A 24,729-nucleotide genomic window follows, 5' to 3' on the forward strand; every position below is an offset into this window, starting at 1 on the left:
CGCACACCTGCCAGCGTCATCCTGAGGAATGCATTCAGCCTCAGCATGGTCCAAAGGCAGAAAGCTAAACTGTTGGTGAAAGCAAGTGCGACACTCAGAAGGATTTCATTGCACTCACTGACCACAACGATGGCTTCAAGTGCAGCTGCAGAGTAATTAGAGAAGGCGGCCACAGCTTTGAACAAAGGCGGCCTCCATTCTCCAACCACAGGGAGCATTGTGGGTAGTTTTTCATCTATAAAGAGCATCATTTCAGGTAAGATCATCTGTGCTGCAGCCTTCACCATGTGCACAAACCAGCAGCTGCTTTATGGAGTCTGGGTGGGACTGAGTAACTATCAGCAGGTGTCTCAATCATGACCCATTGTGAAGCAGTTCTGGGTTTTTTGATCAAACATTTAGAATTGTCGCAGCAGGAAAAGCACAGATGCAGCAAATAACACTAACGATGTATTTATGCGTCTGAGTCAGCGTGTCAGTGATCCAGCTCAGACAAAACCAGGAGCCTGAACTGGATCAGAGCTTCAGCTCCTCTTTTCATCCTATAAGCCAAAATGTCAGCTGTGAAAATGGGGCAGCGGGAGAGATGTTTTGTGTTTCTTTCTCATTTTTGAAACGCCTTTTTAGGCTCAAGACTCGAGACTTTAGATTCAATACCAAGCGATGAAGCCGGTGAATATATTGTCCTGTGTGGATCTCATGATTATACTGTCATGAAATTTTCTGCTGGGTTGGACTTTGTCGCCTGGGCCCTGTTCTTCATAGCTGAGGCAGCTTAACAACAGGGAGAGACAACAAGTGAAGTGGCCTAAAAGCATCTGTGGAGCTGAAGTCGTTTACGTGACAGCAATGAAACCGTGTGCTTTTAGTTAAAAACTTTCCCTGCTGATGGATAATTTGAAGTCAGAGATAAGCACACATTTCATTTTGAATACTGAATGATCTCAGTGCACAACCTGAACACAAACGATCAGATTTTTGATTTAATCTAATCTACCAAGAAAGATAAATGCAGGCCAGCGGCGGGTGAATGTAGGTTTAACACGAATCTGGCCTCACTTACAGAGCTGACAACAGAAAAATCTGTCAGTCACTCGTTAAGGTCAAGGGTTCACAGTGATGAAGCACGCCACTCAAATCCCTCCCCACAAATGATCTTAAAGGAGACCCAGCATAACACCAGAGCTTTTATCATATGGGAGACGTCTGAGTGATGGCTCTAATCTGTGATGCAATGTTCATATGTGTTAGTGACATCTGCGCTGTCGTAGTTTAGACAGAGTGGAAACAAAAAGCTGACAGCAGACTCGAGACATCTTGCATCGAGTTTGTCTGACATGGAAATTTCATTGAAAACAGCCCCGGTATAAAACCTGCTCGCATCCTGTCAACTTCACATGACAAAAGAAAAAGCATTAAATCTCAAAGCGCATCAGTCCACCCTGTTCCCAAATGATGTCACGGACGATTTGCACCAGCGCACCTTTCCTACAGCCTGCCCACGTTTCCTGAGGATTAGATGGTGTCTAATATTTTCCAAGATAGCTCACTCCATTCGTGGCTGTGACATAATGCAACATATGAACATCTGGAGTTAGTTAGCCATGCTCTGCATACTCTTTTCTGTTTTTTCCTCCAATCACAGGGAGCAAGTGAGGTGCTCTGAGCTTTCTGCAAACAGCCACTCTCAACTGTGTGAAGCCATCAGCCCAGATCTCCACATTACTGTTAAAGAAATGTTATATCTTAACATGCTATGGAATAAACGGCATGTGGGAGACAGAGCACCTTGTGATAAAAAGTGACTTAAGGAAACATGAGGGACAGCCCATTAAAGTCTTTACAGGCTTTTGATGAAAGCTTTCGAGAGCAAAGCAGGGCTCAGTGACTGTTTCCACGTCGTCAGCAAGTAAATCACAGCGGGTCAGCAATACAGGAAGACAAAGAGTCCAGATTAATACACTTAAACTGTTTACTTTCATTTTGAATGAAACAAACATTGGTGTCTACATACTGTACTGGTGGAAAGTTACATACAGCCTTATCAGTTATGCCATGACATTTATGCTAAAGGATGAGCTTGTAATGTGCATTCTGCTGAGATTCCTCTGATCACCATCAAAGAACAGCTTCATATGAACCTTTTATTGAACTGAACTTCATGAAACAATGCTTTTATTGTGCCCCACGGGTCATTTTGTTTGAGTTGATGGTGTACTGGCCCAGGTTGGTTTACTGCAGGAGCGCTGTCACAAATACATGTAGTAGACTAGTCTTCTCTTTCTGTCCAACGCGCACACACACACACACACACACACACACACACACACACACACACACACACACACACACACAGATATCTGAACACACATGGTTATATCAAATGCTTATTTACACATGTTGCTAGAGGCCAATGTGCAAAGCTTTCCCCTGCCTCTGACGCCTTGTTCAGGTCAGTTACAGTAACAAGGCCAATTTAGTGTCTAAACCCCAATTTATTGTTTGCTCTCGTGTGCATAAAAACTAGGCCAGCTATGACTCGCTTCAGGCTGCTTTAGTAATACGGAAGTCAAAAGTTCGGGTACGTTGCACTGCAGTTTCAATACACTTCCTGTACAAGTGTTTATCAGAAATGCTCTTCTAACCGTAAAAATCAAAACTCAGAGAATGTGACCTACTCAACGCTAAAAGTACAAATAAAAATATGTTGTATAAAACAAGGTAGAAACATTATAAAAAGAACAAAAATGCTGACTCAAACACTATTGCATGCAATTGCTCAACATTCAAGAGTACAAAAACGGGGCTTTTCAGATTCTTTTAAATCTGTGTGGAACATCTGCACTACGAGTCTTTTGTCTCTTATCAGGAAAATATAGGAATGTTACACAGGCACATATTTTACTGTCATGATCATTTTGAACACGTCTGTGCTCCTTGTTGAGGGCCTATGTGGAGAGGCGTTAGCACAAGCCTCTGTTCCTCTGCTTGGTCAGGATTCTTCCAATCTAGTGAGCTCATGGCGGGGACAACAGGGCCTGAAGCAGCTCTGAGGACAGCAGAGGCAAATGTTTTTGAGCCGGCCTGCGTGACCTCATTTGCAGGGAATGTCTGTGTAATTCAAGCATCAGAGCAATTGCACTGTTGGGCTAAATGTGTACAAAAGTCACTGTAGACAAATAGCTGGAAAGAAGTCCTCGCTGCTCCACTTCACAGGGCAGAAAGGCCGCGGCCCACCAAACGCGGCACAAGGCATTCGTGTGTCCTCGCTTGCAGGTACAATCAAGGATGGTCATGTGCTGATTGCTGGGGGGGGGGGGCTCTGAGTGGCCTTTTTAAATCCTGTTAAAGTCTCTCCCACCTGCTGCCAGAGCTCTACAGGCCAGGGCGAGGCGGCGGGCGGGCAGGTGGAGGGGCTCGTCCCGGAGGGGGTCCCTGTGGCAGAGGAGGCAGGGAGCCTGTGGGGGAGGCAGGGGGCGTAGTGGTGGGTGGGGGTGCCAGCGGGGCGGGTATGTGCAGGGTTGGAGGAAGAGCCCGGTTCGGAGGTGGCGTGTAGGGGGGAGGCGTGAGGGGAGGGGAAGGAGTGGTAGAGGTGGGAGAAGGAGGCAGCAGTGGAAGGTTGGAGGTGGAGAACGATGGAGATGATGGAGGGCTGCCGGGGGTCGGTGGGAGGGTGCCCTTCGGTGGAGGCGGAGGGTTGTAGATGGGAGATGGCTGGTGGTTGTAGTGTGGGTAGTGAGGAGGTGAAGACTTTATGCGGGTGAAGTTCATGCATTTGCCCTGAAATTTGAAAACAGCAGATTTTAGACGATAAACAACAGACTGTAGGACAAGAATAAAACGCAGCACATTGCATTATGGGATTGTTAGCAGAAACTAGTGAGCATGCAGTGGGCTCATTTTCTGTTCACTACATGGAGAATGAAAAGCTCAAAGGAAACAGCAGACAGCCCATACGCTAAACCCCAGCGTTTTAGCTAGCTACCTATCTGAAGCTAACTTTGTTCACAAACTAAAATAAAGCTAACTATCCTCACACTGTACGACAAACTGCTGCAGCATCACTGCATAAACGTTTTCAACAGTAACTAAAGCTTCTTATCTAATGAGCTAATGCTAACAAAGTTAGCTAGCTAACTAAATGAGCGAGTAAAGTCATAAACAGACGAGTAAAATGGATCAAATTTGTATTTATTCTGTCAGTGTTGCTTTTTCTACATTTGGTCAGTTTTGTAGCTCCATATGCTCGCAGTGGTAGAGCGGGAACGTGTTTATCAAACTAACAAACTAAACTAGGCTTAAAAACCCAGAGCAAAGCCAGTTTAACATATTAAAAAACTATTTTCAGACAAAATGCTCTGTAGGACCATCTCGTGTGTAATTCACATTCTGAGAACTGTGATGAATATGACATTTCTCCACCACTGTGTTTGTTTCTCATTATGCCTCTTTGGTCTAACATTAGTTTGGTAGTCTGGAGTTGGAAAATGGCATCCTTGCTTCAAAGACTTTGCTTTTCTAAACCTCATTTCTTTGACAAAACACACGACTTCCCGGCATCGACAGCTGAATCAGTCTAAGATATAAAAATGTCCCTCGCCGCTTTCTCTAACAAATCGTACGGACTGATGACTACAGCTGATGGTGCTGTGACTCCCACTTACTGAAGCCTTGCCTATTGTCCACGCACATTTACATGACTGTGTGTCAATGCCAACAAACCTCCACATATGCTGGATTTCTCAATCACAGCTTTAGTTATGGGCAGTTATGTGTATTCTCTGCTCAGCTGGACAGGATAGCCTGCCACCACTCTCCCCCCAGTCCAAACCAAAGTGAGGTCATGCAAAAGAGACTATCATATTCCAGAAACGAGCTACACCCCAGGAGCAGCTGCACTGAGGGGATCAGGGAGTTTGCGGTGGACTGATAAGGGATGACAGTGCAGCTTGGTGCCTCTCATTTACCAGCGGGGTGAAACCAGGCGAAACGTGGCATGTGCTCATGTACAGCGAGGATCGAGAGATAAACTTGAGCTGTTTTATTATTCCCTTTGTGCAGGAGAGACAGTGAAAATCATGAATCTTAATGCCTCTTAGACTCTGCTCTGCATTGTAGGTTCCACTGACCTTAAAATCAGACAATGCTGAAGAAAATGTGTTATTGTTACTCTTAAGTGTTTTAAGATGTTTAAGACGAGTTTTTAACCTGTTACATTGTGCTTTGTGTTTTGATTCCTTCACTAATTACTCAAAACAGTCTTCAAAGCTCAGAAACACATGACACGTTACAGGAACCTGACTCTCAGGCAGGCCTCCTCCCTCCCACCGCTGCCTTCATTTAGGGGAAGTTATAAAAGCAAAGCTTTGACAAGAGACTCCTAATTGCAACCAGAACAAGCTTGTTTACTGCAAATCATGAAGGATACTAGAGCTGAGCTTTTTTCCAGTGCACTAATGAAGAGCTTTATGGTGTGGAGGACTCACTCATACACTTCTAATTACACAGTGCTGTGCTAGCTGTGCTCACTGTACTGGAAAAAAAAAAAGCAGGCAATGTGACCCTTTGGGATTGTTTGACGATGAGTGAAGTGAGGTGAGCAAGTCCGCCTCACCTTCAAGGCTGATTAGTTTCCAATCGGCCCCAGGGGCCTCGTTTAGTAACACGCTCTTCGATTTATACTTGAATTTGGTCTGAAAATCATTTCCACTGTTGGAAAACTGCTTCCAGGGTGAAGACATTCAGAAACTCTGTTTGCAGTGTTGACATGTGGACAGAGAAAACTGAGTTTCTGGCTTGTGATGACAGCATGTGCTCTGTTATCTCCTTTGTTTACTCTGGCAAGGCAGGTAATGTCCTCACCATAGAAGAATTGCACCTCTACTTGCACATAGCCTACCGGTAATAGCCTCCAGCATGGTGTTAGGGTTATATCACCACCTCTTGGTTTGCATGCTCTTGACAGCACTTCAGCTGTGTTTTTGCATTTTCACGTGGATTCACATTTCTTTTTTATAATCTAATCCAATGTAAGACAACATGGTATGCTTCAGACAGTGGTCAGCAGTGAAGTATACAGTATTACTTTGTACACTGTATATACTCATAGTCTCTGTGGGGTGCTTTGCTCTCTCTATCCAGGAATGAGATGTTTTGGTAGAGTCTCAGTGCGCTGCATTAGAGTCTCATCATGCTGACACAGCTCTGGTTGTTTCTGCAGACGTCACTTTGTTGTTGCAGGCCTTCATACGCCTCCAGTGAGCAGATGGGGGCTCATTTTGTCAGCCTCTACATGAGATGAAAAAGGCCTTTTTCTGTTGTTTTCCTTAATGTATATCCTTGTTCTTACTTTCTTTCCTTCAAAAGTTTACTTTCAGAATGTTTTTTGAGCCACATCAAAGAGAAATTTCCTTCATGCACATCTGTAGTAAAAGTACAGCCTGAGGTCCTGCAAGATGGTATTTTCTCATCGATTTTGCACAGTTATGGTTAGAGAGAAGCCTTTTTTAAACATTTCTGTTTTACAAAAACTCAAAATTCACCTTAATTATTCTGTTTATGATCACCTGCAGGGGATTGCGGCGTGCATCAAACCTGCACACTTCCGTGCCACACTATCCAAATATACCTGCTGCTGTAGAGATTTCATCGACTGAAGCTGAAGGTTTGATGCAGTCTAAAAGCAGCTGGTGATAGATATTAATAATCTACCTTCAGATCAGCAGATTAAACAATGTTCTGATTCTCAGTCCCAGATTTTATAGGCTAAATTTGAGACTGATTTCACTCCAAATAGTTCATAAGATTGACAGTGTTTTAAATATGATATTTTGTTTATATATACAGAGAGAGTGTGTGTGTATGTAACTGTGGTTTAGCACTGTGGCTATAATATCTGATTTTCTGTTCATGAGATGTGTCTACAGCTGGTCGATAAAACGCTTTAGAATGAACCGTCAGACGTCTTAAGAGCTCTGTATGATTGTAAAGCATTCTGTCAACTTGTTGCAACATATCACGTCATCTGCAGTTCCAGTATACAATGATGCCTGAACTGAGGGAAATATTTATTATTTTGATGGCTGCACCATCATATCAGATGGAAATATTTTGCATAATTTAATTCACATTTCTGCTGACATACTGTAGTTGGTATCTTCACCACAAGTCTCAAATAAATCAAATTTTCCCTGGAAACTGGGCCTTTGTTATTCCTTCTCTACGTGTGTTCCTGTGAGTGGAAACAGCAGCACTTGATGATGATGGTGGCTTCCCTAAACCGTGGCCACATGGGCATTGTTTCATCCTCCCATTTAATTAAACTGTACCATATATATAAGTCTTGAGTGTCAAAACAGCTGTGTGCCACCCTACAGAGCTCGATCACAATGGGACCAGCCCTTCCGCAGACTATAGACTGTACGGAGGCCTGTGTTTAACAGCAGACATGGTTTAATATACTATAAATGACACAAAGTACAGTAACCTCGACTACAAATGAGGCTCCATGTTTGTTAAAGTGTAGAACTGAAAAGACTGAGGAGTAAATGTTAAAGTTTCTAAAGATCTTTTCAAACTTTGAGGCTAATTGCTGCTCTTAGATCAACGTTTCTTCCTCAGGGAAAGATGTAGCATTACATAAACTCATGCGGGTGAAGCATCGTTACATATATACAACCTTCCCTCAGACTCATTTTTCAACACTTGCAGATCCCACAGTCTCAGACTACATGTCAGCTGCCAGCAGCAGAGGTCATCGCACTGTTATCCCCCCACTACAGCTGGCCTTTGAGGAATTACATTTGCCTTTCTGTAATGACTTCCCCAGACGTCTTTACATCGCAGCGCACTGTGGCCAGACGCTGCAGACTGTATCCCAACTCACCACAAGTTTCATCATGAGTGTCTCTGTGCACACTGCACTGCTCACAGCTGGTTCATTCTCTCAAAGTTTTCAGATACAAAAGAATCCCCTCCTTCGCCAAATGCTAATGCACAGCCAAGGCCTTACGTCAGCCGGTAAAATACAGGCTGATTACCGGTGCAACTTTACCGCCTACCTGTGCAGCTGTGAGTTATTCTTACCTTGTCACCTGGGTGAGGTCTCATTACAGACACACGGTCGTAGCCTTTTCTTAAAAGCACCCACAGTGCGTCCAGTTTGCTCTATGAAAAAACAGAGAGAGTGGAGTCACACTTTGACACCATTGCAATAATCAGAAATTACCTTTATTTAAAGCGATGCTTTTTCCTAAACCTGATCAGGTCTCTGGTATCTCTCCTGGGGACACAAAACACAGTTCCCACACTGTGCACCTAATCCTGCAGCCATTTGAAATGAAATTGTTTCAGCCCATTGTGAACTGACTCGTCATAGTTTTTAAACAGCAAATTCTTTAAGGATAAGGGCAGAAAATGCAGCTGTTTTTCTTCACAAAACTGCTGGCTGTGCAGCCCTGCTCCCTGGAGGTCAGTCCAACAGGAGTCTGGTTTCTATTAACAATCCCCTGCTGACTGGGAAGGCTTCGGAACGACTCCTTTAACCCCATGCTGGCCCTGGAGGAAAGGACTGTGTGCCAGTAGTCACCTAAGCATTACTACCTTAACACATCTCATGCTATTTTCACTACGACATTTTAATAAAGCTATTACTTACGTATCCTCAGCCAGATTAGCATGCAGTAATTTGTAACAGATGCTGTACTTCATGCAGTACACATGCAAACAGCTGAAGGAAGCATGTCCCAGCAGAACTTTTAAACGATTGTGAATGCTTTTATTAATTTAATGTAAGCTGAGCTATATTCACAGACTTGTTGGACAAATATCTCACAAATCCTACATCATTTCTTATTTTTTATGCTGAACTGCTGTAAGTCCTACATGCTTTCATTTTTAGTTGATGTCAACAATGAGACTTGAAAGAGCATCTGCAGTCCAAACACATTCCCCAGACACTTCCTCCTGGCTGCTTCTGTTGGTGCTATACCTTGATGGGGGAGTACCACTTGCGCGGCCCTGGGGGTTTGTGCATGCCATTGTTGAGAACCCGCGTGGGCGGTGGCATATACTCCTGCTCAGGCATCTTCACTTTGGCATTTTTGGCCTTTTCCAGCTTTGCTCCTTCTTCAGTGGAGCCTTTCTCACCCCAGCGAACCTAATAATGGAGAGTACGGAGAGGAAGAGCCACGCGCTGCCTTTAAAGCTTTGCATATTTAGCAAATATGGAAATAGATGGTCAGGAGTGTATAACTGTGAACGTGTCGGGCTTCAAATTCAAAGATGAAATGCTCCTGTGCAGCGTAGGTGCAATTAAAGTGAGTTTTGATTGAACTTTATTTGAACTAGAGGTGTTGCAGTTTTCAATCATTCTACAGTTCTTCATTAGCAGGCTGCTTTCAAGCCCCTCATCCTCGTTAATTAACACAACAGACAGCTTAGAGATTTACTTGATCTCACCTCCATCCTTTTGATTCCCCCAACTCCTCTTCCTCCATAGTAGGAGGCATCTACAGTCGGCCATTTCTTCTTAGGGGCTTCAAAGTCTTCATCATCCTGTGGGAGCGTAACAGGAAGTAGGTTTTACTGTGGTATATTTATTAACGAGCCATCTAACCAGCTACAATTAAGGGACAATAAAAGGGTGAATTACCCTTCATTGTTTTTACATAAATGCACTCATACCAGATGAACGTGTCAGAGCTATCTGGCATAAATGCCATCTCACTGGTCACTGGGCAAGTAAATAGCTTTGTGTCCATCCTCCTCACTCCAAGCCCAACCCTAATATTTGTCCCCTCTGTGCTGGCTGCAAGATCAGAGGAAATTGCAAAGCCCACTGGCCAAACTTGTGATGTTTCAGCCCTTTAATACACCCTGTCTGACTCATAATCTAGCAGGATGTCAGACAGAGGAAGCCATAATCAAGGCTGAAAGTTGTCTTTGAGGGCCACGGTTGTCATTGGAGTATGTTTTTAGGATAAATTTACCAGTTAAACCTAATTTTCAGTTTAATTGGTGCAAATAAATGCAGTCTGACGTTTCCCGCAGTTGCATGTCAGCTTGCTGTTATTGCGTTGAGATTTTGGGCCGTTGAAATGTATTTTAATAGCATGAATTTGTTAATCAAAGTCACGAGAAATATCCTCATTAGTGCGTTTAATTTCACATCATATTCCATGAAGATCCTAAAGAGCTCCAGAGGAAGTGATTTGAAAAACATGAAGTCTTGAAAACAAAACTGGCTCCTTTGAAACAGGAGAGGGAAAAAAAAGCAAAGAAAAAACAGTGAAAGTCAGGATTTCATTGTTATTCTAAGAGGGCGTTAACGCACATCACATTTGATGATTTACTCAACAAGTGAAATCAGAGTTTTATGTCAGGGAGCGAGTGAATCGACGCCGCATGGCCAAATAAACTGCAGCAATTACACAACCTAAACACTGGCAACAGTCTGAAACTTAAATATGAGGAGTCATAAGAAACAGATCATGTGGAGACAGCGCAGCTCCTACCGAACTCTCCTCCACAGGCGGCGGTGGGGGCTCATGGATGATCTGTGGGGAGGGGAAAGAAAAGATCGCATGAGAGGAGAAGTGTGGAAGGTGACAACAAAAGTCACCAACACGCAAATCAAAATAGATTTTTTATATAATCGTGTCACAGCAATGTGTTCTCTGTGTGCAACAAGGAGGTTACACAACAACACATGGCTGAGGAATTGTTTTTTCCTCTGAGTCTCTACTACTTTACAAGAGCAATGCACTGACCTAGAAATCTGCTATCCAGATTTTTTGGCCTGAGGTTGTTGATTAGGAGAAGGGAAGAGTAACGGGCTCATAAATACTGTATTATGTGCCCTTACATTCTGTATGGAGCAATGTTATCCATAAAATTTTATAGTATTTATACTTTTTGTTTTTCCTTTGTATCTAAATTATTCCTTTTTATCAATCTAGTTCCATTTTCAGACTGTGCTGTAGAGCTGCTACGCTGCTGCACACAGACCGAATGTAGACTTCAGCCTCTGTCTTGTGCATTTTGTCTTTCACCGTACGTAAGTCACCTCATGAGCTGCTGCTGTGTTTTTTCACCAGCGTAATAAAGACAGCTTTTCTACATTAAATCCACTTGGCAAATTAAGCGATTCTGATTCTTATTTGTCATTTTCCTCCATGCTTCTCCAGATCCTGGAACACTAAACCATTCCCCATGGTAACCCAGCATCGCTTTCCTAAACACACTCGCTGCACAGACTTGAATTTGCAACTTAATGGACAAGAACAGAAAAAGTAAAGGGAGGGACAGCCATGTTGTAAAAGCTGACATCTCCCTCTGGCAATTCTCAACTTTCCTGTTTCCAGCGCTGGAAACATTGGAGTGGATTTTTGAAGAGACAATGCGCTCTTCATTTGAGGGCAGAAATACAGATTTTGACAGAGTGGCTGGTAACAAGTTTGTTGAAATGTTGTGATGCTGGCAGTTTGGTCACTGTCTAAATAATGGTACATACGGTAGATGCTTTTCAGCTTTTAACTGTATCCAGAGCAACTTACTGTCATAAATCAGATCACTGTTTTTTTAATTTCTGGTTATTTTGCTTCTAAAACTTTCATCTCTAAAACAGCCTATTTGAGCTTTTACTTCCGTGTCACCAGCTGGAGTTTACTAAAGTTTACTAAGTCTGACCACTTGAAGTCTCTCAGTGAATACTCTGAGGAACTGTTGAGACGTAAGACTCAGAGGTCACCTGCTGTGACCTCTGGAAAAACAAATTATTTCAACAGCAGCATAATTACTTCCACACACGTTCACCCGGTGGCCTTGACCTCTTCTGGTTGTGGACTACATTCAGCTGCAGGGATCCAAAAGGGCCACACGCCCTTATTGACTCATAGGCCCTAACCTTCTCACCATGGGAATGCTAATAAGATGCCTTAAGGGTTGTTAGCCAGACGAGACAGACCTGGAAAAGACATTTCTCTCTATCTTATTGTCCGCAAGCAATATCACTGCATTCCAGACGCGTTTGAAGCCATCTACAGTTCGAAAAGAGTGGACCAGAAGCTATCTGTAAAGCAGCATGTGTGCATATTATCATTGCATGAGTGTTTTAGAAAGCTCACCACAGTGCAGCAGAGAGGCCAGAACCACCAGAGGAGAGCCAAGACGAGGAGCAGCATCAGGATGAGCAGAGCTATGGCCAAGATGGTCCCATCAGACTGTGACAGAGACAGACACGTCAACACACACTGTCTGAATGTGTCGAGCACTAAAAAGATGTAAACCACTTCTCCAGGCTTAATGCTTTGTGCAGGAAAGAGGCTCTTTTGGTTTTATCTTCCAGAATCAGTGCGTAAAGGCTGTGATTCTGCCGATGCTGGAATGCTTTAATTAATCTGCATCCATCATTTAGACATCTTCTTAAGTTTTTATTGCACTGTTTGGATTGGTTTGTTATCTGTTAGTGCTGTTTTTACAGCTGGAACGCACCATTACCCAAATCAATACAGCTCTGAAGCTAAACGCTGGTACATTAAATTGTACTCACGCAGCCAACAGTGGTAATGGTGACCGAACTGGAGATGAAACTGAGACCTTCGTTCATACTGACATAAAGGTTTGCTGCCCTGGAAAAGAAAAAGAGAGAATGTCTCGGCTGCCATTCATGCGGTGCCTCAAAAGAGTAGATGGTGTCATTTGAAACCTCACATTTACTGTATTGAAATAAATTACAGGACTTACATCCCCTCTTCTTGAAGTACTGGTGCAGGGCAGAGGAGATATGTATCTTCCACAACCAAAGGCTTCACCACTAGAGAAGAAGAGGGAAAAGGGTCATGAAAGACAGCAAATCAGCCAAACATTCCAGCCTTGTCTTGTGGTAGGAGTCAGTATTATTCACTGAAATACAGTATAATGCTTCCAAACCAGGAGGTTTTATGAACTGAATCGCCTTTCAGATAATGTCTCTGTTTAATCTGATTACAGTGAGACATTAGGAGTTTATTGACTGATCAACGTCACATGACTTCATTTCAATTCAATAAGAGACGAGGAACCATGCACATGTTCACAGAAGTTAAATGATGTCACATCTTTCACTGCAAGTCCATTAACAGACTGTCTGAGAGGAGCGTTCCTTCAAAACAAGTGCTTTGTTGTCTACTGTCTGAAGACATCTGTATCCCTCTCAGAAACACCAACTATTTCACCCCAGCTTTTTGTTTTTCAGGCAAATCTAGGTCCTCTCCTCGTCCAGCTGGCTTTTAGGAACCCGGCTCCAACAAGCATCGTCGCCCAAGTCTGTCTGTTTATCCTGGCAGGAGGAGAGCATACCGCAGAACTGAGGAAATCAACAGACCCGCATGGGTCGCGGCTGCTCCTCTCTCGAAACACCACGCAGGACAGACGGGAGGGGGGAGCAACGCTGCCAAAAACAGCTCAGAGCCAATACAAACTGGCCCAGATTTGGTCCCGCTCAGAGTTCATCTCTGCACCCACCTTGCACTCAGAGTGGCCTCACAATATCAAAGCATGACGAAAAGGATTGAGAGCCATTTAAAGGACAAATTACAGGGAAGGCCAGTACAGAGCTGATGGGACCTGATTCTGCAGACATCCATGGTTAAAATCCCTTGAGGATAAAGATGCTGAGAGTCCATATAATGACCTTTTATTAGACTATTTACTCAAACGCAGAGAGGTCCTGTTTTATTGTACCCAGAGTTCAACTTAAGCCAGTGAATTACTTGGAATGATTGCTTAAGCTAATATCTGAGAGACCGATCTGGACACACTGTCTGCAAGGTCAGTTTAGAGAGAATTATGGGAAAACAGCAGTATCTTTAAGGTGATGAAGAAATTCACATGAAGTATTCAAATTTATCAGATTTAGCTAAAATTGTACTTGTTGGGAAATACGCAAATTTGCTTTTGATAGCACTGATAGAGTACATCTGAAGCTCCAGCCCAACTGGAGACAGCTGGGTTGACGCCTGGCTCTGTCCATTGGAAACAAAATCCACCAACCAGCATCCCTAAAGTTCAGAAATAGCTCAGGTTATATCCAGTTTGTTAAATCTGTACAAGGAAAGAAGTGTAAAAACGAAAAATTGTGGTTTTACGTGTTTCTATGTGCCAGACTATTTCCTGGCCAGGAGAAGGAACTTCCTGGAGTTTTATCGTGACAGGAGACAGAAAGTAAAACCACCAACTGTATTTTTGGTTTTTTGTAAGCGTTAAACAAATGAGATGTAATAATATGTCACTTAATGAGTTTTGGGGTGTTATTAGGCAGATTTGTTACCTTTGCAAAGAAATAAGCTCACTGTTTCCTGATGTTTTCAGTCTTTTTGCTGAGGTAAGCATAAAGGCTTTAGCTTCATATTTAGCGTACAGACAGATTGGTATCAATCTTCCCATCTTACTCTTGCCAAGAAAACAAAGGGGTATTTTCCAAAATGTTAAGCTATTTCTTTAAAGTCATGTTTGCCATTATTCACACAGTTCAATAGTGTCCATGGCACCATAGTTGCAACATCTGTCACTGAAACAATGGATAGCTCAGGACTGGACCTGCCAAATCCCGGTCCGCCTGTCTGTATTTGCTGCTACTTTTTCCTGGAGACAGATACTCAAACACTGATTCATCTGCTCAACACATGCAGGTACATGTTGCTGCTTTCCTTTTGACCATTTCACCATATCTGTTAAGTATGCAGAGGGCTGCAGCGGGGGAGTCAGCGAGGGCAAGTAAAGATGCATTCGAGAGAAGAGAAATGGTTTGCCTTATGGCCGGTCAAATACTCATATCCAGGCGAGCAAACTGTGGCCTAATTATTTTCATTTTGAGTTTACCCCTGATGTGAAGTAAACAAGTTCCAGAGGATTGTGTGTAAACGATATAGAGAAGTGAACGTATCTGGAGGAGGAGTATGCAAGTATAATGGGATTAACATAAGGAGATCATTTTAGTCAAATTGTTTCCATGTCCGCTGTTTGTCTGCAGGAAATTAGATGTTGTATCACGCAGAAAAAAGTTATGATTCTGAGAAAATCTAAATGTTTGATTGATACTTAGAAATCTTTTATTGACTTTACTTCAAGAGTTTGATTTAAAGAGCAAGATGCCAGCGCTGAATGTTGATCAGCAAAGCAATCGCATTAAAGTGAAGAAAACAGTGTCTCTGGGGGTGGCTAATAAGTCCTGCATGTGTGCTATCATGCATATGATATGCAGTATATACATGAGGAAGCAGGAAAGACAGTTAATCATCATGCAGTGTGGTGCATTGAACTCGAAAACACTTGTACAGAAGAAACCTCAGAGAGTTCACAGCAGGACACTTTCCTCCGTCAGATTATATGGAAGACGACGAGTTCCAGCGGACCGATTGAGACATGGAGACGCACCGACACGACTGTTCCCACTTCTCCCTCGGAGGAGCAGACCTTTTGTTTGTACCTCAGCGCTGGGGAATATCTTGCTTTGTAATTAGAGCAGCACCTCCTGCAGCGACTGTGGGATGCCTGGTAGGAAGTGGTTTTCACAACTATTACAGTAAGCCACCAGTAAAGACAGTGGGGAAACTGGTCGTATCCTTAAGGCCTTTGCCTCCTTCTGCCTCGTGTGTGGTACTCCTTCTCTTTTATCTCTTGTTTCTAGTTCCTTTCCAGGCTATAAAATTATCCAACGTGTTGTTCAAAACAAAGAGCCATGATACCAGCATGGCTGCGTGTTTGATCGCAGAGGACTCCAGCTGGGCGGCTGACTTGGCGTTTGACTTTGGGAAGCTCGGCTAGGTGTAATTTTGAAGGATTTCACAATGGCCCGCACGCTCATCTGTTTATTCCAGCAGTTTTTATTGTAAATGAGCTGAGCGATCAGCTTTGATGATTTGAGTCAATGTGTAGTCAGTGAAAACGCTCGTGTGATAAAACAGAGCATGGACCACATGTTCACCATGAGCTAGCTGCTTACTAGCACGCCTATTAGTAGCATATTGGCTCTTTATTAGTCATTATAAAGCACTTATTAATGCCTTATTCAGGGGGTTAGGGTTATTAAGATGGTCATCAATGTTCTTAGTTGTTGGCCTAATAGTTGGAGAATGTAGTTATGCAGAATAAGGCATTAATAAGTGCTTTATAATGACTAATAATGAGCCAAAATCTTACAAATATACATGCTAGTAAGCATCTAGTTAATGATGAATATGTGCACCTTAATATAAAGTGTTGCTAGAGTGTGTAGTGAATCGGGGACACTGAAGAGATGCTCAGTGATGTTTCACTCACTCTTTGTCAGGGTGTCGTTGATGCGGAAGCTGCACAGGACCTTATCGACATTTCGGGCGTGGAGGAACCCGTTTCCTCTCACCACCACTTGGAAGGATTCTGAGTGAGGAGATGAGAAACACAAATTTAAACTCAATTTACCATAAGAAGAAAAAGAGTTTGCAAGGAGTGCAGCTGTGTCCTTCTGGTGCTCTTCAGTTTGGGGATCCGAATAGTTAAGAATGTGTAGGCATGCGCTTACCTGTATTTTAAATTAATAGCCAGTCTGACTTAAGCTTCAAAGCAACACCCAAACGTCTCATCATGCTATGTGACAGGTATGAAACTCAAGACATGCCACAATAAAACTGTGTTACAGTTACTAAAGCAGTGAATAAAACAATGTTGTTTGGAGACCTGGAGGACCTGAAGAAAGGGGGTAAATCTCACCTCCTGCACAGATACTCGAGGGCTCTGCTGCCAGGATCTCGATGCAGGACTTCTTCAGGATCTGGAGAGATGAGCAGAAAGGCATTACACAACTCACCAATGCAATACTTTTCAGCAGACCGCCAACAAATATCAGATGTTGGGTCGTTCTTAAAAGCACAATCAAGGAGACTTTTAAAAACAGTCTTTGCTTACAGCTTCATTACTGTTTAAGGATTATCTTTTGGTGCAGTTATTTGGTTACACTGTCGCTTTCTGATCTCTTCTCTTCTAAACACAGTGACGGTTTCTGGGCTTGAAGCTTCCATTTATTGTTATATGTGCTCTGCAGATGTATCTGTGCTCGCTGCTCTTCAGGAAAGTGTAACCCTGAAGTCTGATTCATGACCCAGTGCCCCGCTCACATGAATGAGAAGCAACAGCTTTCAGTTTGCTGTTAATCTGCTCCAGACGGCAGTCAGATGCGTGACCTCCAACTCTGCCCAACAAACCTCGTATCCCAGTGACAAAAGACTCTTCATGACAAACTGTTTTTCATTTCTCGCTCGCTAGAAAATGCAAAAATTTAAGACAACACCACAGAGGTGGGTCTTAAGAGATACAGCACGCACTTTGATCGTGTTTGGCCAGACGTCAGCTGTGATGATCAAAAGCAGGAAAGTCACAGTCACAGCAGGTTTTCCTGGAATTTCGTTCCTGGCCAGGCTCCATGGATGGAATAACGTACTACGCTGTGCTTTAAACCTATTTTGTCGTCTTTCTTGTGTGCTATTTGATCAGTGTGTTGATGGATTTAAGAAGAAGTGAATGGGGAGATTATATGAAGTGCATGCAAGCAAGAGGATTTCCTGTAGACCTCTAAGACATTTTATCAGGAAACTATATAAGTGCAGTTGAACGGCTTACCGAGTCGATGACCCCTTGCAAGGCCTCAAATCCATCATTTACAGGGAAGACGTGGTCCTTACTATCAGCAATCTTTGCCAGCTAGAGAGGAAACAAGTCATTACAATCACACATGACAAATCCACACATTGATCCAAGACTCCATCCCAAGAGAATTAGTTAAGCTTACAGCATGACTGATTACAGGAGTGGCTCATATGAACACAATCAACAATATTGCCTTGTGTCCTTGTTTTGGAAGACAAACTAAAACAATTTTCACGCTAAATAGCAGAGGAAAGGGCTTCTTGACTCATACTGTAATCGTTAGGCTACCAAACACTTGGATAGTTGTGTATACACTGTTTGATGTCAATCTCATGTCCTTATTAGAACTCTTCAACCACATTTACTTCATTTTGCGGGGAAGAGGATTGGTGAGCACTTCATAACTACTGAAAAACACTGGTGTCAATGTTTTCTGATCAAAAGTTTGATTTACAGAGCTTTGAATTTACAACCTCACTATGCATTTCACTCCCTGACGTCATGAGACATTAATGTGCACACAAAAAACACAAACAAAAAAAACAAACCTGTGTCTCATTGAAGTCCTTCACCCCCACACAGTAAACTGAGGCACCCAGACTTCGGGAGCGGTTGGCCTGTCAGATATGCACAGATTCACAGCGAAAACAGGAAGAAGCTCAGCACCTGGGTTCAATTACACCTCTGCATTTCATAACACCATCCAAAACACAGTCAAAAAAGGCTCATGTTTGTCTGGCTGCTAACAAGGTTTTACAAGAAGTTGGGCAACACCGTGTTCCTGGTGAATAGATTTAGATTAAGACTTGTTGTCCAAGAGGGATTTACATCTGAATAATATTATTCAGACGTCATCTAACAAAAGAAATGTCACCCAGATGCCTGAATGCCAAACACAGCACACAAGCCAAAACTTCATTTCTAAGTAATAGTGCTTGTGGATTTTGGTGTTGACACGAAATGACAACCTAAAGCAGCCCGCAGCTGTCAAGGGAAACATATCCAGCTACTGGAAACGTCAGCCTGATTTCATCCCTGCAGTCAACGCGTGTCCAGGGGCACTCAAAGCTGATTAGAGCCTCAGGCTTTTGTACACTGTCACCTGTACTGCCTGAATTGTCTGAGGAGCATATAAATCATTAGATCCCAGTGCAGATGTGAAGAGAACGACTGGGCTTGAATATATAAATCTAACAAACGCTCTGACCCCATTTTTCCAGACTACAGGAAGAGGATCAAAGTGGTGATGTATAGGGTGGCAGTGTTTGATCTGGTCCATCACGTGCTCAGCGTTTCATCTGGTTACAATTTGTGTGGCCCATTTAACCTCTCTTCCTCTCTCTCACCTCTCGCTCAGCATAGAAGAAAAGATCCTCGTGCAGCTCTCCATCTGTGAGAGCTATGATAACACTGGCAGTGCGATAACCTGCAGACAGAAAGAACCGGTCACCCCTGCTGCAATGTCACTCTTATCTCATCCTCCACAGCAAATAACCATACAACACTGTTAAGATTAGTTTGTGGTAATGCATCTCTATTAAGAAACACACACACACACATTCATTCTGAGCTGTCACTAAGTCAAGGAGCAAATCCAAACTGCAGATACGTTTGTGTCACTGGCGACTAAAATGATATAAAGTCCACTCAGAAAGCTTTGTTCAGGGTTACATACTTCTTTAAACTGTGAGCAGGTTGTTTCATTTGAATCCTACGTATGACTGAAGCCATAAAACCTCCCAGTTTTCAAAAATACAGCAGAAAAATGTTCTTTTTCCAAAACTTTCAAATCAATTCATGACCACTCAGATATTTCTTGGACATCCCCATGCTTAGGAACCACTGACTTAATGCAAAGACCCACAGAAACAGGCAAAATCAATCATATGTTTATTTTAAAAAGTGCTGGTTTATACAATGATACTAGCTTATGAAAAATTTAGTGTGTAAGAAAAGTAATACACACCTTCAGTGTTTCCATAGTATATCTGCTCACTGGCCTGTGAAAAAAGAAGAGCTGGTTTGAACCAGTTGACTATCTATCTGGTAGCATGCAGCCAATAAAGGAACTCCTCCACGATCTAACATAACAGCAATTTAGCTCTCTGGACCGTGTGGTGTTTGTTCTGGTGCCAGAGCAGATAAAGCAGATGCCTGCTTGGAGGTGGACACACAGAGGCCGCTCACCCTCAGGATGCCCTCATGCATGAAGGTGTCTCCCCCAGGACGTACCCTCTGGAGCTCCTCCAGACCTTTGCGAATGCGTTCCCTGAGCAGACATACAGAAGACGAGCTAAGCCACATTGTTGATAATTTAATCTAATTGAAAATATTTATTTTGTCAGGTTCATTTGTGAACATACGTCTGACTAAAACCAGACGCTGGGAGGCGTGGTAACGGGATAATAGTTTCCATAAGGGCAGCATTTGCAGAAAATACCAGCAATGTGTTGCAGATGAATGAATTGAAACAGTATTGGCTTGAGAAACTGTCACGCAGATAGACAGGAAATGAGCCTTTTGTAGGATAAGATATGAAGAGTGAAACAGTGAAAAGACTTTGTGGCCGCTGAGGAAAGATTAGACACTCAAGCTGCCCACAATGTGTCAAAAACTACAGGACGAAGTAGCTGTCCAGGCCGACGACAGTACAGACAGATCACAGCGAAGGAAAGTATCTGTCTGGATTCTCTTCTTGGTCATAAAAATTCAGAGGGAATTAAATGTGTGTGACCTGTGTCCAAATCTGGTATTACACTCATTCCTTTCAGCTGGATGATAAAAAAAAGTGAAGGATTAAAAGCAGTTTTCAGGGGATCTGCACCCACCTGTCTTCTGTCAGGCTCATTAAGATCCTTCCCTCAGTGGAAAACACAATGAAGGACATTCGCAACTGTGGACTGAGGCAAGCAGAGGAGACAAATATTCTCCGTTAGATCAGTGGTCATGTCTTCTTACATGTTTTCCCACACACACTTGATGACACGATCCTGTTTCTTTCATTTACCTTATGAATTTATGAGCTAGATGTTCAACAAAGTGGTAGATTTCCGTCCAGTGATTCTGTACACTCCCAGATCTGAGAAGAGAAAAGCCAAATGAATGAGAGGATGTCTTCTTCAACCGCTGCTGTGCATCTAGACCTCCTGACCTCTGGTCTGTCCTAGAACTGAGACAAAGGACCCCAGACTGAAAGAGGCACAAAAAATGCACCTCTTTGCATTCATTTTGTATCTCTTAGCATTCATTTTGCACCTCTTCACAGCTGTTTTCTGTCTTTTTGTAGTAGGTTTGCATCTCTGTGTAGTCATTTTGTGCCTCTGTGTGATAGTTTTGTGTCTCTTTGTAGTTGTTTTGTCTCTTTGTGGTTGGTTGTATCTCATTGTGGTTGTTTTGTGTTTCTTTGTAGTCATTAAGCATCTCTTTGTACTTGTTTTGTGGTCATTTTGCATCTCTGTTGCCATTTTGCATTGTCTTTACAGTCATTTTGCATCTTTGCTCTGACCTCTGGCATCCCTGGCTGTGTGCCCAGTAGGTCAGTAGTCCATCCATGGAATAGACTCGTACAGGGAAAGTAAGAGTGAATGTTTTCAGCAGCACAGCTGGTTTACCCTGAGCAGTAGTAATGATGTTGAACTCCTCAGATTACTGTTAACATCTTTTTAATGCCCCTGTTGTTATTTGAGTGTTACTGGACTCAGATGAATGTACGCTCATTAAGCCTTCATGCAACCTGCTCTGTGATCACAGCTTGGTCAGTGTGGATGTCGTATTACACTCTATTCCCTTTTGCTAATAACTCAAAGCTGGGCTGGTGTTATTCACATTTTTTTACATGATGTTTATTGGATTGTATAGCAACACAAAGTTCTCCGTATCCTGATCTGTTGTTTGGAAATTAGGAGGGAGCCTAATTTAATTATCAAAAGATATCAAGATACAGTTGCATCAAATTTTCTAAAGAATAGTTTGTCAGCTTGGTGTTTCATTGTTGGTGCTTATCAAAATGTCTTTCATTTAAATTGCGTTTTTATAACCCCACACCCCGCTGCATCATTCCTTAAAACACCTATGTTTCCATTGTTACCATGACACAAGTCCCGGCACAAACAGCCCAGCCAACAGGCTGAAACACTGGAACATCTGGACATGATGGAGAAAGGGCAGTGCAGACATGGAGAAGAGAGAAGAGAGAAGAAGAGAAGCAAGTGGATAGTGAGGGCAGGTGGAGGACTTCACTGCTGAGAAGCAGCAGAGCGACAAAGATCCCACCTGGAGAGATGACAGTAAGAGAAAAGTAAGAGGAACAGCTAATGCAGTGAACCGATGCCCGACAATAAACGCTGTCACATCACACATGCAATATAAATGTGTCGTTAAAACATGGCTCACGCTAACAATTACTCTCTGTTACACATGATTGCCTTATTTCCCCTCAGAGGAACAGCAGTGTGCCTGGAGTTGGCAATGACATGTTGTAGGACAACTGGAAAATCCATCACCATCTTTGGAGGGAGAGCGAGAGGGCAATGGTGGACTGCAGTCCTCGTCTTCCAGGTTAGGACAATGAGTTGAATGAGGTGAATGATAAATGTTGTTGACCTAGTTGGCAAACATTTTCGTTTGGGGTAAAAAAAAATGTAATAAAAACAAGCAGTTTTAAGTCAGCTTTGCAAAACACAAATGTCATAAGGTAAGTACTCTGTTATAGTCCAAAGGAAACAGCCTGCGTAAGCTAGCAGCCGGTGCCAGAGGAGCTGTGTGCATATTTATCTACAGTATACAGTGCTTTCCCTACAGCAGCCAGTCAGCAAAACTCAGGTAAACACTACTCATGTATGGCACTGACCCATTCTGAGGACCTTAAACTGTTTTCACATGACTGGCTTAATGACTTTGCTCAGTTCCTGTTTAGCTAAATTTGAAGAGCCTGTAAATTAAAGTCTTACTTACAAATGCATCATGCATATCCTCCAGACAACTTCAGAAAAACATCAGATATTAAAAGAACTGTATCATGCCTCATCAAAATGTTACTGATACAATCAAGTAAATATTCAATTTGGTGACTTTGATCAGGTGCCCATGTTGGCTGAAGGGGAACGCAGAGATCACTGAAAACCAGGTTAGATAAACATGGAAATTGTTTCTAAATCAGACCAATGTATCCAAAAGACTTTGCAGGAAGTCCAAACATCCTGTGTCCTACTTGAGATACACTGACTATGTTAGAAATCCAAGAAGATGAGGAAGGCTGCAGATCATTTGTGCGCTTACTGGCCAGCAATTCTGGACAAAAACTGCCCACATGGTGTATGTTATGTTAAAGGTGATCAATACTAAACACAACAGTCAGCTATAGTGCTTATAGTCTGTGCCGCCTGCGGCAGACTGATGAATGGGGTGACACCTAACACAGAAGTAATCGTTACCAGCTGTAGACATATGCCAAGCTGAAACGTACGAACCAGTTCCAAAACAGGGTGAAGGCTGCGTGAAACATAAATAAAAAAAGAATGTGATAACTTGCTAATCCTTTTTGACATCTACTCAATTGAAAACAGCACAAAGACAATATATTTAATGTCTGACCTCATCGGCTTCATTGATTTTTGTAAATATCTGCTTATTGTGAATCTGATGCAGCGACACGTTTCAAACAAGTTGGGACAGGAGCAACAAAAGACTGGGGAAGATGTGGAATGCTCCAAAAACACCTGTCTGGAACATTCCACAGGTAAACAGGTTGATTGGTAACAGGTGATAGTATCATGATTGGGTATGAAAGGGCATCCTGGAAAGGCTCAGTGAGGATGGAGCGAGGTTCGCCACTTTGTGAACACATGATTGGATAAAGGAGATTACACTGCATCCCAACTATTTTGGAATCAGGGTTGTAGCTCCAGGCCTATCAGAGCAGTGCATCACCAGTCCATCCATCCATTTTCTTGCATGACATGAAACCAGCAGGCGTAATGATAACAGAATGGGGATGACGTCATGAAAACATTCTGGCAGACCGTGATGGGAGAAGCACAAGAACAAAATAAAATCATGCAAATCCACTTCATGCATTAATGTGCTTTCATGATAACGCACAAGGTCACATGTCATGATACCTTCTTTAAGGCCATCAGCATCGACAGGTGAAACATTCAAATGAAGCTCAGTCACAGGAATAATTAAAGAATATATTGTTTCTCATAGACATTCACATTAATGGCTTTCACTTGTCAACAGAAACCATCCGACTAATCCATCCACCCTAAGTGTGTCTGGTAATGTGTGTCAGGTAACTCACTTGTCCAAAACAAAGTAAAGGTCAAAGCCTCCAAAGCATGAGGACGACCCAGCCTGCCTCCTGTCCTGGTTCGGTCCAGCATTACCAGCAGTAAGAACAACCAGCGCAGCACCAAACACCACGGGAAACCAGGAGCTTCTACTCCAGCACGAAGGCATTATTCCAGCTGAAGAAAATCTCATACAGACGAGATGATGAATAAAGCCAACTTCAGTGAAAACAAAAAAGGCTGATTGCTGCAGAGTTAATCCTCCTTGCAGATTCTCCTTTCAATCCTCCACATGCGTCTTCAGCATCGAAACAAAGCAATAATCCAGAGGAAGGCAGTGAGTGTGGCTCAGAGGTTGAAGTGGAGGGGAGAGAGAAAGCATGAGTGCTGTGGGTCTCACTGTTGTTGGGAAAGTCTCATCACTGGGTCCAAAACAGTGTGCACAAAGATGAGACGAGCTCCACAGCCTCCCACTCCTGCTGCTTTTTGTTAATGACAAGGCTATGCATCAGAGAGAGCCACAGACCTTGGATGTCTGACTCTTTGCAAAACTCTCTTTGTATTTTCAACTCTCTCTCTCTCTCTCTCTCTTTGGAGAGGAAGAGAGTGATGAAGACAATATATTGCAAACACCAGAATCTGTTGGCTTGTCCTGCCCCCTAGTGGTGACATTAGCTGGTGGCTTCTTTTCAGCCACTAGACCATAACAAATATAAACTCAGTGACCCCTGAATACCATAAAACAGCATACCAGGGCGACAAACAGTGGAGAAAGTGT

At 42.9% G+C, this 24,729-nt stretch overlaps 1 protein-coding gene across 2 annotated transcripts; it reads right to left on the reverse strand.

Annotated features, from left to right (window-relative positions):
- Positions 1 to 1,956: 1,956 nt before the first annotated feature.
- On the reverse strand, positions 1,957 to 24,521 carry antxr1a (ANTXR cell adhesion molecule 1a). 2 transcript variants are annotated; one of them, XM_076731667.1, is made up of 18 exons: positions 23,963 to 24,521; positions 20,669 to 20,740; positions 20,490 to 20,561; positions 19,849 to 19,930; positions 19,628 to 19,661; positions 19,008 to 19,087; positions 18,210 to 18,278; positions 17,635 to 17,715; positions 16,729 to 16,789; positions 16,300 to 16,398; positions 12,745 to 12,814; positions 12,551 to 12,629; positions 12,126 to 12,221; positions 10,515 to 10,556; positions 9,460 to 9,555; positions 8,990 to 9,157; positions 8,086 to 8,166; positions 1,957 to 3,780 (listed from the first exon to the last, which is right to left on the reverse strand). In XM_076731667.1, the coding sequence occupies exons 1-18, from the start codon at positions 24,142 to 24,144 to the stop codon at positions 3,376 to 3,378; spliced, it is 1,869 nt and encodes a 622-aa protein (XP_076587782.1). In that variant the 5' UTR covers positions 24,145 to 24,521; the 3' UTR covers positions 1,957 to 3,375. The 2 variants fall into 2 exon arrangements, with proteins under 2 accessions (XP_076587782.1, XP_076587783.1); XM_076731668.1 differs by lacking the exon at positions 23,963 to 24,521 and adding an exon at positions 21,749 to 21,810.
- Between the last annotated feature and the right edge of the window lie 208 nt (positions 24,522 to 24,729).

This window comes from Chaetodon auriga, chromosome 5 (assembly GCF_051107435.1).
Source record: "Chaetodon auriga isolate fChaAug3 chromosome 5, fChaAug3.hap1, whole genome shotgun sequence".
NCBI classification, from domain to species: domain Eukaryota; kingdom Metazoa; phylum Chordata; class Actinopteri; order Chaetodontiformes; family Chaetodontidae; genus Chaetodon; species Chaetodon auriga.